We start from the raw sequence: 19,237 nt of genomic DNA, 5'->3' as shown, positions 1-19,237 counted from the left end.
AGAGGAAATGTGTGCATGTGTCCTTACATGGTCAGTGATTTGGGGGCCTGTGTAGTTTCAAACTTACAATTGGCCCTGAGTGGTGTTGTCATGTTGCATAGGTGCTCAGTCTAAACCTTTTAGATCCTTCACTCTAACTGTCCCATGAGTTAGCAAGATGCAAGCATTACCAGAAACAGGAGTAGAACATCTGCAGGGCAGCAGCAAGCAATTGACTCCAAAGGTGGGGAAGCTCGTCCTCCAGCAGCCAGCTCTGGGAAACCTTCTGGAGACTACTGTGACGCTTGGTTCAGTGGCTGGGTAAGTAGACAGTTGCACTGGGTGTTGTCTTGAAGCTCCTTAAAACTTAGGGCTCCATGTTTTCTCTGCACACTATCAGCTTGAACTTAAAAGACTTGCTGGTAGGGACTCAAAAGAGCCAGCTTGTTTCTACTGCATTTGCATTCCCAGGGCCTGAGAGTGCACTCTTTTTTGTAATGGGCTCAGTCCACAGCAAAAAGTTTGTTGGGGAACTAGGGAAGGGAAGAGAGGATGAAAAATACGTGACAGGAGTTAAGGGTCTCTTGCAGTGACAGCAACCCTTATGAGGCAGGCAGGCAGGCAGAGAAAGGTTGAGTATACTACATGTTCAGGGCTGTGTCTTCTTAGGGGTCCACATTTCCATTTAATGTACATATAGGGAAGAGATCACCTGAGCAAAAGGCAGGTATAAAGTAATCCTCAACCCTGTCTGTTGGGAGTTAGAACTGTAGGGCAACATGACTGCTGTGTGACCTTATCCAGGCCCTCCTTTACCTATAAATTAGGGAGTGAAGAACCTAGCACTTGTGCCTTTATTCTTTAAGCCAGCATCCCAGTCAATTTGTTCTAATCACGTTGTTCCAGCTTATGTCCATGCTCCCTCCCCTCAGTGAATCTTAGAAGAAAATCAAGTGTTTTAGCATCTAGTGCTCTGAGCCAGTGGCTCTCGTCCCTTACCATGATGTCCTATTAAGGTGTATCCCCAATTCAGGATCTTGGTACCTTGAGTTGTTTTAGGCCAAGATTGACTGCTGTGTGGATTCCTTTGGGGTTCCCATCCTTTGGATGGTGGTGTATAGCTTCAGGATGGAAATTTCTACCAAGATAACACTCCCTAACGTGGGACCCTTACCGAGAGCCAGCCAGCAAATGGAGAACCCAGAAGCATGTCCTCCACCCTGTGAACTGTGTTCTGGAGCCATTTCTCTGGCCCTTATAAGAGCGTATAACAGCGGTTAAGAGCACTGACTACTCTTCAGAGGTCCTGAGTTAAATTCCGAGCAAACACACAGTGGCTCACAATCATCTGCAAAGGGATTCTGTGGAGCCACAATGTAATCCTATACATAAAATAACTCTTTTAAAAACAGCATTTATATGTATAAGTCAGGAGGGATCACCTGACCAGGTCTGGATTCTGGCGTACTTCTAAGACAGTTTTAGATGGTTTTGGTAGGCAGGTCAAACAGCAAGTGGAGAGGGGACAGGGTTAGAAGGCAACACAGATTCAGAAACAGGAGGTGGAGCAAAAAGTGCTAGTCCTTGGGTCTCTGTATACCTAGGGCGTGGAAACGTGGAGAGGACCAGCCAGGGAGAGAAAAGAACCTTCGTTTCTGCTTTCCCTGTGCCTGAGCTAGCACTGCCTTCAGTTGCTTCTCTTCTTACACTGCCAGCTCTTGCTCTTCTTTCTCCCATCTTCTGACAGGTTAGACAATTCACCTTCCAAGCCTAATTCTAATTCTTGTGAAAACCTTCCTTATATTTTAAGCACTGGGGTATCTTACCCGTCAACCATAGCACTACACTTCTCAGGGAGGGTACCCATCTCTTGCATAGCACAACCTATGTGGTTGGCACATCTCTGCTCTGCCTGATATGGACAAATGCTGGTTTTGACGGCTTCTGGGGAATGGATGGGAAAGGAATATGCAATCATAATAAACTACTTTTGTACAAAGCAATGCTGTTTGTACCAAAATATTTAATGAATATGCTGTTAAAACAAAAGAAATAGTAATACAATTTTACTGGTTTATATTTCAGTTCATAAAGTTGACGCACAAACTACCCTAGCACATAATGTCCACACACCTAGTTTTAGATGGGCTTACAGCTATTTGGGTTAACTGAATAGGACAGATACTGGAAGTGGTAGGGGATGGTCTGGGGAAGAGCAGGCCACTTATTATCTCCCCACTGTAGATGACCTCATCAAGCATTAGTAAAGCCAACAGGGGAAGAGGAAATAACTCGTGTCCTTATATACAAACCCAAGCTACCTCCACACAGAGCAGACCATACAGCAGAGAAGATGAGCCACTTGTGAGACTGCTTGTCAGCATATAAATTAAGAGTCAAAAGGTTTTTTTTTTTTTTTTTTTTAAATTTTAAAAAGGTGCTAAAACCACCATTTCATAGCTTTAAGGTGAGAATCCACAGCCCATCACCTGACCAGTGAGATCGATACCTGGCTACTCTGGGAGGCTTCAGAGGCCTGACAAAGATTGAGCCAGGAAAGGAAGATCTTACAGTGTGTACATACTTTCATGTATTCAGTCTTCCTTACTTGAACAACCTGCTATGCAAAACATTAGTGGTCAAGGAGCTCTTAAAGACCAGAGCCCAATAAACCTTGAGTGAAAGGAAGTGCCCCATAACCACAGATGGCAGTGGTAGATTAGCAGGTTGTCTGGGACTTAAACACTGTCACTGCAGGGTGCCGGGAAAGGTATTTATATATATATATATATATTTATATATTTATATACACACACACATATATACAGACAGACAGACACACACACACACATATATACACACATGACACTTTAACAAAGAGCTGTCCATGTCATGATTGATTCAGTCTCACAGTCATGTGGCCCATTCCAGCCTATAGAAGTAGTTTTGGCAGCTAATGCTTTTTTGGAAGGAAGGAAGGAAGGAAGGAAGGAAGGAAGGAAGGAAGGAAGGAAGGAAGGAAGGAAGGGAGGGAGGAAGGGAATAAGACTATGAGAGTTGCATAGAATTGCTCGGCAATGTGAATAATTCCAAATCAAAACCTATGCACTATATTAGTTAACAAAATTAGGTGACTTGACCTGTGACTACGAGACCCTTTACTCAAAGTGCTTTTCATGTCTCTGGGAGCTTTTGCTGGCAATGACAGATGAGAATTACTCTAATCTCTGAATCCCTGCTCCCCACTCAAAAGGGCAGAGTGTCTGCATGTGTATATGTACACACATACACACACACACACACAATTTTTTTTAAAGGGTTTAAAAAGAAAACCCAATACATTGGGGGATACCCTAACTCTGGCTGTGTGAAGTGTTCCTATACAGAAAAGAGGCCTGAATGGCACTAGGAGGAAGGACTCTGGTGCATGCCCAAAGCGTCAGTTGGGTTGGCAGCCTGCTGCAGGAGCCCTGGCCCACTGACCTACCAACATACTATACAGCTCTGACCTAGTACATTCTGGTCCTGCAACATATCACAGAATCACACATCTGGCCAAAGAAGGCAACAAAAGGTGGTGTGTTTTCTGAGGTGTGTGGAAGCAGCAGCTGCTCTCAGCACGTCTCTTTCCCTTGCACGCCCGTTGCTGTCTTTATGGAGCTCAGTGTTCGGTTAAACCAGGTCTTCTTGGCAGCCTGCACCTCACTGAGGGCAAGGCCCAAGTGGTGTTCCAAGTCCTGTGAAAATAACAAATGTCAGGATTTTTGGCATCTATCTGTTCTTCTGAGGCAGGTATACAGTGCCAAAAGGTTTGGGAACTCGAATCTGAAATTGGAGCCTCTTAAGTCACTGTCTCGTGCAACTTTAAAGCACTTTAATATACCTGTTAAGTCAAAAACATTTAGTATGGTGTCTGTCTTTATCCCTTTTCTGAGATTCCTCAGTAGGCAGGCCTCTCGTCTCTTTGGTTGGGGTTGAGCTGCCCCCTCAGCCAGAATGCTGATCTTGATTTTCTTTTTTTTTCTTTTTTCCGGAGCTGGGGACTGAACCCAGGGCCTTGCACTTGCTAGGCAAGCGCTCTACCACTGAGCTAAATCCCCAACCCCTGATCTTGATTTTCTATAGCTGCTCTCTGTCTGTCCATTCTTTGACCATAGCTTAGATACTGCTATCTTGATGATGCTGGTTTTGTTTTGCTTTTATTTTGATTGTACTGGGGAGTCCTACAAACCCTCTCTCAGTACCTAGTACAACCCAGACAAAAGAGGATGATGTGTCCACCAGTAATGGACTTTGGCTTGGGAAAGCTGGTCTGAGGTTTTAGACCTGATCCAGGTTCCTGCCACTCATGGTGCCCCAGTAGGATGGCTGGAGGCTCATAAGGTCACAAAATGAGTTTAGTGATGGGTGTTAGAAGAAAAAGGTTTGCATTCTGTTAAGTTACCATCGTCATGTATAAATATTTTTAGTATTCAATATAACCTGACAAAAGATTAGGACTCCCATTTTTCTCCCCGTCCCTCACCCCATTTTGTTTTTCAACACAGGGTTCTTCTGTGCAGCCTTGGCTGTCCCGGCACTAGCTCTCTAGACCAGGCTGACTCCCAGAGATACACTTGCTTGTCTCCCAAGTGCTAGGATTAAAAGTGGTGGCACTGGTCTAAGAATCATGTTTCTATATGGACACCAGAAGTCTAAGGTGTAGAGGGATTACACCCTGGATTTTATTGAGGGGAGGTATTTTTTAAATACTGCTCTATGTTGTATTAAAAAGACTTAAGTTCTGTTGTTAATTCTTAGTATGTTGAAATGGTTAAACATACTCTGGTAGGTAATAAGTATTCTCCCCAGGAGGAATGGTCAGAGTTTAAGTGGTGGTGAGGTTGGGGGGTGGGAGAGATATGACATCCCAAACCACAAGTCATTTCTGGGAGTGTGTGTGCCTACATGGCACTGCTGTTACCTGGATCTTGCACTCAGCTTCTACCAGCTGCAGTTTGGTTTGTGCCAGCTCCAGCTCCAGCTCCCGCAGCTGGTTCTTGAGTGTTTCTTTTTCTTCGTCTGTGTCCTCATCTGAAACCCCCTTGACTGAGCTGGCACCTTTCACTCGCCCTTCTTTGTTGAAGAAGTCTCGGCAGCGGTCACAGTCATCTACCTTTTGCTGAAGTGAACACCAGAAGTGAAGAGATCCCAAAAGATGGCACCCCTGTCAGATGCTACAGCATGTGCTTTAGTGTCCCTTGTGAGTACTAGAAAAGATTGGTGACCTTGGGAAAATGTCAGACAACCTACTTCGAAGATTTCCTGGCTGGTGTTTTATATCAAAAGCAATAAAAATATCCCCTTGGTCCACTGTACACCAGAGGAATTCTAGGCTAAGAAAACAAAGTTATACACAATCAAAAGGTCATATCCAAGGGTCTTCACTCATTAGCTGGCATACAGAGAAAGTATCCAACTAGAACAATGAGATATGCTGGTCTGTGCTTGTTCAGGGGAGCTTCCAGGTTCTAAACACTGGATGAAAACATTTTAATAATAGGGAAAAATGGATAAATACTAATGATGGTATAAAGAAGAGATCTAAGTTTGATTCCCTGCACTACATCACGTGGTTTACAACTGCTCAAAACTCCAGCTTTAGGGGGATCCTTGGCCTCCATAAGCATCTGCCTCCAAAAACATAACTCATTAAAAATAAATCCTCAAAAAAGGTATGTAAAACAATCCCCACCCCTCCCAAAGTCACCAAAACAGGATGCCACTGAGAAAAATAATGAATCCCAAATTTAGAAATAGAAATGTTTACCGAAAGCCTAGCCCAGAGTGAATATAATTTTATATCTTAGTCTAAGATCAGGAAAGACTGAAGAATATGCAACACAATGTTAAACGTGGTGTAAGAGGATTAACTCAGCAGGGGCTTTTTAGTGTGTGTAAGGAGGCCTGAATTCAATATCCATGAGAGGAAAAAACCTTGAGTTACAAAAAGCCCCCAAATTTGCAACAAAATATTAAAAATACTGATTGTGTTCAGATCCCTTAGAGTAGAAGATAGGAGTCCAGGGGATCTTTGGCTTCAGAACCCCACCTCAAGCAGCACTTAGTGTAGCTTTTCCAGTGATGCTTGCACTCTTGGGCACCCAAGGGCAAGATATAAAACTAGATATAGCACATTTGGTCTTATTAGAGAAACAGTCGTGTAAACTGTTGAACCTGAGCCAGGCCTACAGACTGCTTAGCTTGGCTCCCTTGTACCTGCTATGTCAGGAGGGATAGGCTATACATTGAACTAGAGGGTATGAAATTTCTTTAGTAAGTCTTACCCGGATTTTCTCAATTTCCACTTTATTGGCTGTCTGTTGCTTTTCCAGCCTTTCACTCAGTTGAGAACAAATCTAGACAAATATAAAACCAGAGACTTTGGCTCAATGTCATCTGCGTAAGTTATTCCAGCAGCAGAAAGAATATCCTCTTAACTGCATAGGTGAGGTTGACGGAAGTACAAATAGGAACCAACCTACAAAGTGGTCTACAGACCACTGTGAGATCCCACGTATAGAAGAAGCGAGATCAATCTGGTTCTGTTTGCAAAAATTCTACCAGCCTTAAAGAGGGAGTAGCTTGTCAATATTTAGACACACTCCATCACCTGACATCTTAAATAATGCTGGCTTTTGTATACCTCTTATATGCTGGGCACTCTGCATGCATGTCTAGTTAGAACTTAAGCCTCCTTATTGTGAGACTAAGGTAAGAACAGGGGCTTGAAGCCAGAGTGCACACACTACCCACTATGTGCCCAGCCCAGCCCCTGAAATGGAAACTTACCTGCTTATAGTCACCAATGATAGAGCTGTTTTTTTTAATCTCTGATTCTGCCTTGTCAAGTTCACGGCGGCACATTTCCTTTAACTGCACATGGTTGTTGGTTTTTTTTTTTTTCACGCCCAGGAAAAGAAGAAGATGGCAGTGTTAGTGCTTTTTCAGGCTCACCCTGGCTCGACCTACCTGAGACGAATAGTTGTGAAGGTCCTGTGCAAGTGTAGAGGGAGAGGGGTGGGAGCTTGTCCTGGGTCCCATAGCACCCATGGCTCTCATCATGTATACTATGAGGGGCATGAGAGGACAAGGGAGGGAGGACTAGACATTCTCAGATGCACCCTCCTCTCCTGCAGATGCTATCATCCTGCCATTGCTTTTCATGCTGATAACACAGGAACTTGTCCCACCTCAATGATATACTAACTTATGCTTTAGGTTTTAGGAACCATGACATTTTATGGAGGAAATTAAAATGGTCTCTGAAGCCACTGTCTCCAGGTTCTCTAGTATCAAGAAAGCACCTCTAACAGAACCCACCAGTATTGTCAAAATCCAGAAGTATATGGGAGAGGGAAAGGATCCCCTCACCTGTGCAGACTCCTCTTCTAACCTTCTCTTCTCATCTTCTGCATCAATCAGCTTCTGCTTGGTCATTAGCAGCTCCTTATTCAATGCATCTGCCTTTTCCTCTGCCTGAGACACCAAGAAGATGCCATTACTAAGCATACATGAGCTCAGACCTTGAAAGGTCAGGATCCTATTGTAAGATGGCAGAGTGAGCCAGTCCAGACAGAGGAATGGCACGCTTAAGGTCACCCCTAGGCTAGTTACTCACAGTGTGTGCAGTACAGGGCAGTCGCCATTATTTGAGTGACTTGTGCTACTTGAATAAATTACAGAGCCCCTTTCCATCCAGTGCAGTGCCTATGCTAGCATGAACCATGGCCTGGTAGCTGAATTGTATTAGTCATTGTTTTCTCTTCCAAATAAATGATTTGTATTTCTTACATGCATCTGATTAGTCTTGTATGTGTTCTGTTAGTTATTTAATCTCCATTGAAGAACCACTTTCTTTGAAATTTAAGTGGCCATAGTCTTTTCTAGCACACACAAATGTCTGGTCAGTAGAGATGTGACTTCTAGGGCTATCTCACAAGGAAGGAAACACATATAGAAATACATGTGGATGCTCCCATGATGTGAAACCAAACTTCATAAAGTTGGAAGTAAATTAGAGAAGTAGCAAACAGGACTGTTATAAAAACAGTGCTTACCCAGAATTTCAGATACTGATTTTTAAAAAGCTTTGCAATAAATTATAAGAATTTTTAAGATAGTAAAAAAAAAAGTACACACTAAATTTCTCCCAAAGTAGGAAGAAATAACTTAAAACATTAACAGAACAAATACTACAGAAAAATAAGTTAAAAAAAACAAAACAAAAAACCACTGGCTTTGGAAAGAAGAATTTTACTGGAAAACATCTACTTAGGTGACAAGGGTAGGGTTGAGGTGGGCATAACCCAGTACCAGGAATGCAAAGGGGACATTGCTAGATATGTAGACACCAGCAAAGAAGCCCAAGCAGCTTCAGATACATACTTGGTCATCAAGGACAAGGTGGGGAAAGACAATTTCCTAAAAAAGAACAGCTAGGTGGTGTACACCTGTAATCCCAGCATTTGGGGTAACAGACCCCTGGGGACCACCTTAAACTCCAGATTAGCCAGGTTCAACCTAACCAATCACATTGAGACTGTCTTAAAAACAAATCCAAACAAGTTCTAGCAGTTGTCATGTGAAAAATTAGAGACATTCTCTAATTTGTATAGTTCCATTATCCAGGAAGTCAACTCCTAATATCCTGAAAATTAGGTTGTAAGCCTCATGACTAAGATCATTAGATCATAAGTTCAAGGCCTGCCTGAACAATTTAGTAAGAACCCCTATTTCAAAACCAAAAAATGAAAGCTCAGCTGCAGTTCACTAGGGGAGGGCCAGCCTGGCATGTGTGAAGCCTTGGGTTTCATCCTCACTACTGTAGTGGCCTGAGGAACTAACAATGATGCCATCACTGTCTAAGTCTGGTCTAAAGACCTTGAAAACAAATGCACCCCAGCTAGATTAATCAAAGATTTTGACAAGGTCAGAGGCAACAGAGTTTTGCACAAAACCCCTTTTCAGTGATTAGTAATCAACTGGAATGTGCAACTTAGAATACACCGTTTTCTAGGAGACTAAACAGGGGCCAGCCTTGCCAACTGAAACCACTAATGGTGCTGAGGACATGTTAACACAAAGGACATGCCACGGGCAGGGGGCTCAGAGGCTGTTCTGAGAAGAAGTCCTTTGTATTTCTGTAAAAGTCCCCATCAAAGCAGCCAAGTGAGTTTTAAAAACAACAGAGCCAGTTGCCTTAAATGACTTTTAAGATTCATTATAAAGCTCCTGTAATGAAGACACTGTACATCCGTATGTCTTGGCATAGAGATGGAGCACCTAGAATGTCAATTAGGCCAACCCATGCAGAGTCAGCTGATGTTTGGCAAAGAGACTTAATAACTGTAGTGCAAAGAAGTCTAGCAACTTGCTGGACCCATCAAATAGCTGTGCTGTTTTTTGTTGTAATGACAAACAGTCTCAAGGCAGAGGAGCAACCAAGCTACAGGGGACTGATACCTTCTATATGCTGCTTCTCCTTATAGCCCCAATGTTACTTCCAGTTGTTACCCTACGCACAGAGGAGAAAGCTTTTCTGGGGTCACCAAGGAGTTAAGTGACTGGAAATTTCTCTACAGCTGTGTAAACAATAGCACAGAGAGGCAGAAGACAACAAAAGTGATAGAGAGGGTTCAGATGTGAGGAAATAATAAAAAGAATGAACTTCTTTTAAAAACTGAGCCTTTGAAAGTTAAAAGAATATGAGAGCACCCCACCTTCTTTTTCTATCGTCTTCAGTAATGGTTTGGAAGAGTCTACTCAGAACTGTGGGAGGTGGCCAGGTGCTCCTGAGTCTTATTTGGCAGTGTTCTTGATTGGAGAGTGTAAGCATTGGACTTAGGCCATCTGGGTTTTCACTGTGATGGGTTTGCTCAATGACTAGCTGGACAACCTATCTCTTTAAGACGGTCAACCTGCTTTGCTCCCATTTTGTGATCTGTGAAAGGGAGTCATGATCCTGTTCTGAAGGTTCACAAAGATGGTGTTATAGAGTGCTTGGAACAGTGCCTAGCACCCAACAGTGCTAAAAACATGCTAGTTCTCACAGGTCAGACTCACTAACCTTCCTTCGCTTGTGCTTGCCATGTAGTTAAAACATCAAATCATATCTCCTTGACTGGTTCTTGTCTATAATGGCAACTGTATAGTATCACAGAAAGGATTTCAGACAATCCAGTGAGGTCCAGATGTGTCTAGCTTTCTGGGTATTTTCACTCCTCACCTCAGTACCTCATACTTATTAAAATAAAAACAAAATTCTTAGCCTGGTGTAGTGGTGCATTTGAGCCGCCCTGGTCTATATAGAAAATTCTAAGTCTGTGGGAGCTCCATAGTAAGATCCTGTCTCAAAAGGAAAAAAAAAGTAAGCTATTCTTACCTCTGCCTGGTAAGGAGGGAATGAGGATTAACTGAGTTGGGAAATACTTGTAATCTGCCTGGTGCCACAGGACCAGGACCAGGACAGACTGCTACAGTTTGCATTTTTTTCTACTTCAGGGCCCAGGAATGTAACCTATTTTTATGATTACAGTTTTAGATGAGCCAACATGAAAAAAAGGTTGACACTGCTCAGGGACAGGTTTCATGAATCAAAAGTCTAAGATGGGCAGCAGTGGCCCACATCTTAATCATAGTACTGGGGAGGCATAGGCAGAAGGATCTTTTGAGTTCGAGGCCAGACTGGTTTACAGAGTCCAAGGCCAGCCACAGCTACAAAGAGAAACCCTGTTTTAAAACAAACAAACAATCCCCCAAAAAAAGACCCCCACTCTCCCACACCAAACAACAACAATGCAAGACTACCTCAAACTACTGATGACTTCTACCACATGTTCTTACAAATGAGAAAATACAATTTCTTAAGCTGAGCACCCAGCGAGTGCAATGGCCAACCTGCTGCTGCTGCACACTGAGGACATTGTTAAACACTGACTGCCTTTCCTTACCATCCACAGCCGGGAGGGGACTGTGAGATGAACTCTGGAGCTCTATTCAAACAGGCTCTGCTCTATTTATACAAGCTTCCCTATGCTCCAGGCAGAAATGCCTGAGCAGTGCGAACAAGGTTTCAAGGTTTCTAAACAGGGAGAAGAAGCTTAACCCTGACAAGTCAGCGTATGTTAGTTAGAAGGGCAGTGAGAGCCCAGGTGTTAGTCACGGAGAGCTAATGGCCTTGCACGATGGCTGGAGACAGAAGCCTTCTCAGTCATGTCTGATAAGCAGGGGTGCTTTCTTGGTACAGCATGCCAAATTATGCAATTTGAACTATACCTGTGCCATAGCCATTATTTCTACTCCCGCCTAGATCTCAGTATCCAGTTGGCTAGGAAAGCAGACTAGGTTTACAAACTAGGTTTGTCTGAAAATTTTAATTTCTGAGATAATGTAAAGAACCAGTAGATACAGCCATATTTTTCTTTAATGCTTTAACAACCCTGAGCAATCAATAAGAGAACATGTTTTCCAAGGAAATATAATATGCACAGATTTAAATACTTGGGTGGATGTCAAGGACTTTCTGAAGTTCATATTCTTTCTAGAGATATAATGCATATAGGAATGCGAGAAGCTTATAAGGTCTTCGAAGCCTAAGTATATTGCTTGCATCCTGGCAAACCAACGAAGACGTCATCTCAAGATACTGAGAGGTTAAATCCCGGGGCTTGCAAAAACTGTAGTTCAGGGACAATATCCAGTCCAATTTTTATATAAGTGAATTTTTATTAAAAAAACAGCCATTCACTCATTTATCTGTGAACTGCTTTTGTTTATCACCATTAGAATCACATAGTAGCAATAGAGAATACAGGCCCTCAAAACCTATGTTGCCACAGAATAAGTTTGTCAATCCTAAGTCATGAATGAGACTAGTTCCTCTGAAGTTTCAGAAACTTGCAGTACACAAAGCAGACAGTCATTCTGTCAGGATCAGGAATACAAACAAAATGTAATAGGTTGCTCAGCACTGAATGGAATCCCCATGAGCAGAAACCCAGAAGGCTCACAACAGGAAGAGAAATAAAAGAAACCTCTGCACCTCTTCCTGTGGAATCCAGGAAGCTTGAACAACTGCTGCTGCTAGTCAATAGCATGGGAACTGGTGAAAGATGCCTTCTTCCCCACAGAGCCCAGCACACCTTCTCAGTGTTTGGGAAGGCAGGAAGTGAACACATGGAGGACGGCACACTGGAAGTATTTCTGAAAGAAAGGCTGACAAAAGAGCTGGATTCTAAGGGAAGGGCTGATAAGCATCTACAGCAGTCAACACTGAACTTCAAGGGAGGACTCAGATGTCCTTGGCGTGAGCTTTCTCTTGAGCTCTGTCACACTTACATTATCCAGGTCCTTCCGCAGTGCGATTTTACTGGTGACCAGCTCATGGGCTAAGTCGTCGTTTTCCTGTTCCAGCCTCATGTTGGCTTCTTGTAGCCGCCTATTTTCCCGCTGCATGAAGGAAAAAAAGCCAGTTTTGGACATAAAAAACAAATCAAATGGAAATGATAGTTCAAATTAAGTCTTCAAGTCCTACGGAATAAAGAGACATGGCCCATGCAATCATGTTTCTAAACAAGCAATTTCTAATTTTCTGTCTCGTCACAGAGTCTAACTGACACTTTCATCAAGCAGCCGTCTCTGACTGACTGAGGAGAGAGCATCCGACCTTGGTAGCTGGTTTGCAGCAAAACAGCTCTTACTTACGTTTTGGAAACTCGGAAAACCAGTCTTGAAACAGTGAAACTGAATTTTTGAAAAGAGCCAATAAAGCTAGCTGTGGGCATAAGTTGATGATATAAAAGGCCATAAAACAAACCTCAAACCGCTCGATGGGATCTTCCTGTTGGGCCTGCTGCTCCCGCATGGTATGGTACTCTTTTTCAAACTTCTTCAGCTTCTTTTGGCTAATCTGCCAAGGAAGTCACAGCACAGATGAAGAGCCTGACCATGGTGGTGCCTAATGACGTGGGCAGACCCAATCAATGTGCCATGGCATTTACTACTTTGGATGGAAATTTTCATAGACAAACATAAGCCCAAGACTGCCAGGAATATATGGTTACTGTGTAACTGGTCTGCTACTTTGTGGGTTCTTCTTTCTTCCACCCTTTCAACCCTTTAACACTATAGAGGAGAGAATACAAAAAGGATAGAGAAGGAAAGAGATACCTGAATAAAGTAAGGGAAGGGTCAGAAAGACGGTCGTGTCTCCTTAGACTACTGCCTGCACTCCTTACCCACAGGCACTGCTTGCACCTTTAATGGTCTAGTAACATTTCACATCAGGTATTCCATTTTCATATGCCAGGGTATCGATCAACACCTGCTCTACGTCAGGATCTAATATGGCTTTGTTCACTGGTAAGACTAATCCTTATTTAAAAAAAAAAAAAAATCAGTGAGGGCTTCTCCAGAGCCTGTAAAATTTTTGTAAAAAAGATATATATTTCCTGGGCTCCTCGACTTTATTCCAAGCTCTTAAAGCCAATAAGTGACACTGTTCTATAGTAGGGTCATCTAATTGAATCTGTTCTTGTCTGAAGAGTACTGCCTTTCACTCAGCAACTGATCTTTTACGGTATTCATTCCCCTCACTAGATTTCACTGCTCAATATTTACAGCTTCTTCCCTCCAGAAATGTAGACTGGCCTCTAGTATGGCTGTCACACCAATTCCTTCCAGTATTGGGGAATAATTCTATTTCGAGTAGCCCAGTTATTTAGAATTTGTTTCACTTAAGGCAAATGTATCCCATATAAGAGCAGAGCCTCTTTAAACCACCCTCATTTCTATAAGTAGCCACCCTATCTTGTCATAACCTTGTTCCACACCATTAGCAGGCATATGCTATAAGGCTACTGGGAAAGTTGATGGTGATCTCATAACTCTGGGTCACTCCTCTTCTCACTGTGGTAGCACAGTTGTTTCAAGATTAACCCATTCTTTTCAAGCAGGCTGTTTTATCAGATTGTGCTCCTACTTTTTCAGCTTTCCTCTGGACCCAACTGCCCACCAGCCCAGTTTCTTTCTCTCTTTCCCCCTGCAGGAAACTTCTGTTCTTTTGCTCAGTCACGGGCAATGAGCCTTTTCAAGCTCCCTTTTCTGGTGCTCCTTGCACCCCTAGAGCTTCCATTTCCACCACAATATTTTCTTCCAGTTGCATAACCAATTCTAGTGAATCCTTTTGTTGTACCATTTCAACCTTTTTGTTTGTTTCCCAGGCCCCTCCATTTTCACCCTCAATTTTTCCAGTTGCACAGCCATTCTTTGAACCTTCTTTGAAAGAAAATACAGCAAAACAAAAACAAAACCACACCCCCAAACAAAACAAAACAAACAAACAACTACCAGGAAATCCACTCTGGGAGCAAAGCAGTAGCAGCCACAGTAAATTTTTTTGATGGCATCCTGAAAAAAATATCCATTCCTTTGTCCCCTGCAATTTTTTCCATGGCATTTGAAATCAAATTTCCCATTCTGCCACATTAGGTGCCACTTGTCTTTTGCTACTTTGTAGGTTCTTTTGTTTTCTACCATTCTCCTACCTAACTCCCTAACACAAGATAGGAGAATAAAAGGAGAGAAAGGAAAGCAAAGAGATCCCTGAGTGAAGTCAAGGGTTAGATAGGGTGATGATATTGTTAGACTTGCTGACTAGGAGTGCTGAGTTCCTTGAGGCAACTTTGATCTTCATTGTCAGGGTATCTAATTTCTTCTTCTTCTCTGCAACTACTTAACAAACCATGACCAACAACAACCAACAACCCATGGTGGCTCTTGGGACCCTAGATTTTATATCCTCTAAAAAGTCCCCAGAACCTCAAATGTCATATAATTGCAGAAACTATCTGCAGCTGGCAAAATCATTACCTTGCTAGAGCACTAGGCAAATTATAGTCAACTGCTGTGGACAATATGAAGCAGCCCCGTATCCCACACTTGGTATTAAAACAAAAACGAGTTCTTATAGTACTTCTGTTTTTTAAAGAAACCAAAATTCCAAAATTCTCACTACAACAGTGTTCTACAGAACATTTTGCTCACATGAATTTGGGGCTCTATTTGTCTCTAGTACTCATTGTCACAGCAGCAGCAGTAGCAGCAGCAGTGCCACCATTTTCTGTGGGACATACCAGTAGTGTTGCTAAACCCAAGATACAACCCTAGCCTCAGTCATCACCCGAGAGAGTGATCAAGAGGTTGTTTTGTGAGTGAAGTGTCTGAAGAGTCTGCAGTGCCTGTGGTGGTGGCACACACCTTCAGTTCCTGCTCTTTGGAGGCAGAGGCGGTGGACCTCAGAGACCAGCCAGGAAAGCCCTATCTTGAAAACAAAACAAAGAGAGGAGGAGGAAGAGGAGAAAGAAAAAAGGATAAAGAAAGAAGAAAAAGAGGAGAAGGGAAAGGAAGAAGAAAGAGGGGAGAAGGGAAAGGAAGAAGAAAGAGGGGAGGAGGGAAAGGAAGAAGAAAGAGGGGAGGAGGAGGAAGAGGAAGAGGAGGAAGAAAAGCGGTATCAGTAAATCAGGGCGTGAATGGATAGCCACTGGATTCCATTCAAAGCCCAAGTCCATTAAACTTCTAAAGTTCCCTAGGCCCTTTCCACAGTACTAGCTGGCCTCTTCTATGCTGCCTCCAACAGGCACAATTCTCTCTTACCCTTAGAAACAGATTTCACTGTGCCACCATCATCAGTTCTCAAGCTTCCTCCTCTTGTAAGCCACAAGCTGGAACCTTCCACTTTCCTGAAGCAATTGTGCTTCTTTTCCATCCTCGGTGATCCTACTTCTCCCTAGATTTTCATGTTTCACCAGGACCAACCACTTCTCTTTTTCCTGGAGAATCTTCATTCTTTCTCTTCTGGCTTTCTTCCCATGCCTATCAGGAGTTCCCTCTGAACTGACATGAACTTCTCTTTTAGCAATTCTAACCACAATTACGAGTGAACCTTCCCCCTATGGAAGAGTCAGGGGAAAGATTGAAGGAACTGAAGGGGATGGCATCCCCAGAGGAAGACAAACAGTATCAGGAAACCCAGACTCCTGGGAGCTCCCATAGGTCCCCCACCCCCACCCCCAGCACATATGTAGCTAGGGACTGCCTTGTCTTGCCTCAGGGGGAAAGGATGCACCTGATCCTGTAGAGCCATAGGAAAGGGAGATGGTGGGGGAAAGTGTTTGGGGGAAAAGGGGTAGGTGGTGGTGGGAGTCACCCTCTCGGAGGCAGAGGTGAGGGTGGATAGGGTGAAGAACTCTAGGAATGGACTAGGAAGGGGGGCAACATTTGGAATGTAAAGAAATTCTTTTAGAAGAGTGAACCTGGGTTGGGGATTTAGCTCAGTGGTGGAGCGCTTGCCAAGCAACCGCAAGGCCCTGGGTTCGGTCCCCAGCTCCGAAAAAAAAGAACAAACAAACAAAAAAAAGAACAAAAAAAAAAAAAAAAGAGTGAACCTTCAGGATGCAGCTCTCCTTTGTTCAATTCCTTTTAAACAACTAACTCATTCTCTGTTTCGAACACTATAGTTTAAAAACTAGGAGCTATGTCTGGTCTGCATGACACAGTAGACGTTCAGTTTAGAAATGACTGCAAGCCTCGTGCGGACTTGTTCTCAGACCATCAGTTAGTTACCAACATTAAATTACTTATTTTCTAGTCAATTTCTGGCCCACAGGTACAGGTAAGAACAGACAAATCTAAGCAGAGTGGGTGAGCTGGATGCAGGTCTGTGTATTTTCCTGGTCATCCTTGTCTCATTTAGCTCATCACCTGGTGGGTCCTCGAGCCCTTGTCACTGACTCTGGTCCTCCGCATGGGCTGGAAGCAGATGTGCCTGAACTGGAGCTTTGTTCCTGGAGTCTGGCATTGCTCTCCTAAAGCCACTGGCCGGGGCACAACCTTTAGCTTTGGCCCATACTTAAATACAGCAGACCACAAGCTGGAGATGTATATCCCTCTCTACCACACATCTCTGTATTACCCAATTTGAGAGGAAACTTTTATTGTGCTAAGTGACTTATCAACATCAAACACACACAAACACATACACAAACCAGAAACCACACTTACATAAACATCTGTGTGATCAGTAAATTAATGTACCTATCCTATAAGACAGTGATGAAACAGAAAAGTAACTGAGGTTTGCAGGCAGCATACTCTTCTACTCAGAGCTCTTTGTAGTCTGGGCCAAACAGAAGTGAGGGCGGTTGGTCCCCAGCTCCAAAAAAAAAAAAAAAAAAAAAGAAGAAGTGAGGGCGGACAGCACAGACAGTCTCCCCTGAGCATCTTCTGAAAGAAGAGCAGACACCAGCTTCTGTATTCACAGATCTCCTCAAGTTCACAGACTTCCAGGAGACTTCAATGTTTCACCCTCAATCAAGGCCAAGAAAGAATTAATACTTTCTTCATAACCAATACTTTGAAAGGCTAATTTCAAAATAATTCCTATATTTTATCATCTTTGATTGAAGCTGGCTGACTCAGCACTCTCAGTGTCCAGTGAGTGTGGTGAATGCTGGGTCTACCTCATGCATGCAACTTTTTGCTCTTCAGTATTTTTTCTGCATAGGCATGAATTACTTTTATTATTTATTTTTATAATTAAAAAGTACCGTAAGAATTATTTTGGGTTAAGATGCTTGTTTCTTGTCTAATGATGATGTGATTTACTCAGTCTATCACCAAGGTGTCCCATCTAGAACTAGATGCACACAAAGCCTTTCCCACCTTCCCTGGAGTTTCCAGGTCTAAAATTCCAATCTCTCTACCAGCTCAGTCTCTTCCCATCCTTCAGCCTCGGTTGTTGTCTCTCCCACACACTCTTGCCTTACTGTGACTTCCTCCACCAATGACACATGTACTTCCTTTTAGCTCTTACTGGTGTTCAGGTTGCCCTTAGAGCCCAGCTCCCAGGAAAGAGAGTTGGCTCCCCTGTTAACTGAAGGGCAGAAGCCCTTGAAGCAGGAACAGTTCACACATACCAGGCTAGCTCGTTATGTCCTTAAAGCATCAACTCGGCTCCATCACGGAGCCTCCCAAGTCCACAGCTTCTTAGTTACTGCATCCTTACTGTGCTGTGTTCTGTGTCTCCTTTGCTTGCCACCATGCCACCAGTGCCAAGTTAATGCTTGAACAGGATCAGGTCTGCCTTCAGAGTCTGCCACAAACCATGTTTTTTGCAAAGCACTAGATACAAATGCACAAATTCTGCCAAGACAGAACACTATTCTTTACAAAATTCTGTCACACAGTAAGCACTAAAATACTTAACCAACAGAGACACGGTCTCCATTCAAATATCTAGACTCACTTTTTTCTTGTACTTAAACTCAGGAAAGGATGGGTTATGCCTTCTGCTCCAGAGCTCAGAAGGTTTCTGGTAGCTAACTCCTATCAGAAGGCTTTGAACATTAAAGGGTCACATAAAGAGGTACTATTACCCTCAGCAAGACTGAAATTGAACACTTGCTCTGTTTAAAGTTTCTTTCAAGAAAAATCAACCAAACTACTCCTGGACTAAGTGTGGGTTGTATTTTAAGAGGAGCAAGCTCATGTCAGCACGTGGCTCTGAGAAGCAGCACCACTGAGAGGTGGTAGAGCCTTGCACTCATCCCTTCAGTCAAACTCTGTAGACCAACTCTTTTAGTTTCCATTTATTTAGTTACACTCTTTCTGTGTATATACACATATACCCATGCATGCCATTTCCATGTGCACCATGTGTTGCTTATGTAGGTGAGAGGACAGCTTCAGGAGTTAGCTTTCTACTTCTATCATGTGAATTCTGGGGTCTGGACTCAGGCTGTCATGCTTGGTGGCAAGCATCTTTACCTGCGGAGTTATCTCAATGTCCCCCAGCTTGGTGTTTTGGTGTAAGTTCCAATGTAGTCCTAAATACCTCTCATTAATCTGTCACGAGAACTGAATAATGCATTCTTAACTATAAATATATGCTATACAATATAACCCCAATGAGGCTGGTTCTTGGTATTAAGGCCCATGCAGATGGAGACAGAATGGGAGTAGCTGCTGACCTGGTCTCTAGGTGCAGCCTGCTTATTAGCTCTGTGAGTGACACACCACAGCTCCAGTCTTGGTTTGGCTGATGAGTCACTCATCTGTGAATTACTAATAATGCTTCTGAGTGTTAAAAGGATATCATGACAAAAAACCGTCATGTTCGTTGCTCAGAAGGCTCTGAAGCCGATAGGCTGTTCTTTTCAAT

At 43.1% G+C, this 19,237-nt stretch overlaps 2 protein-coding genes across 7 annotated transcripts in view; one reads left to right on the top strand and one right to left on the bottom strand.

The window, feature by feature from the left end:
• Nucleotides 1-19,237, top strand: part of Strbp (spermatid perinuclear RNA binding protein) — a 166,357-nt gene that overhangs the window by 140,852 nt on the left and 6,268 nt on the right. The window lies entirely within an intron of this gene.
• The window catches only part of Rabgap1 (RAB GTPase activating protein 1), a 118,074-nt gene continuing 100,819 nt past the window's right edge, over nt 1,983-19,237 (bottom strand). For 5 of the 6 annotated variants that reach the window (XM_087652779.1, XM_087652777.1, XM_087652778.1 and 2 more), the window contains exons 20-26: nt 12,836-12,928; nt 12,358-12,468; nt 7,393-7,497; nt 6,811-6,894; nt 6,306-6,377; nt 4,943-5,140; nt 1,983-3,716 (exon numbers count right to left, since the gene is read on the bottom strand). In XM_087652779.1, coding sequence (XP_087508905.1) covers nt 3,594-3,716; nt 4,943-5,140; nt 6,306-6,377; nt 6,811-6,894; nt 7,393-7,497; nt 12,358-12,468; nt 12,836-12,928 — 786 coding nt within the window. In that variant the 3' untranslated portion in view covers nt 1,983-3,593. 6 annotated transcript variants of the gene reach the window in all.

The sequence above is a fragment of the Rattus norvegicus genome, chromosome 3 (genome assembly GCF_021556685.1).
Source record: "Rattus norvegicus strain SHRSP/BbbUtx chromosome 3, alternate assembly SHRSP_T2T, whole genome shotgun sequence".
Classification (NCBI taxonomy): domain Eukaryota; kingdom Metazoa; phylum Chordata; class Mammalia; order Rodentia; family Muridae; genus Rattus; species Rattus norvegicus.
This window is presented reverse-complemented; position numbering and strand designations above follow the sequence as displayed.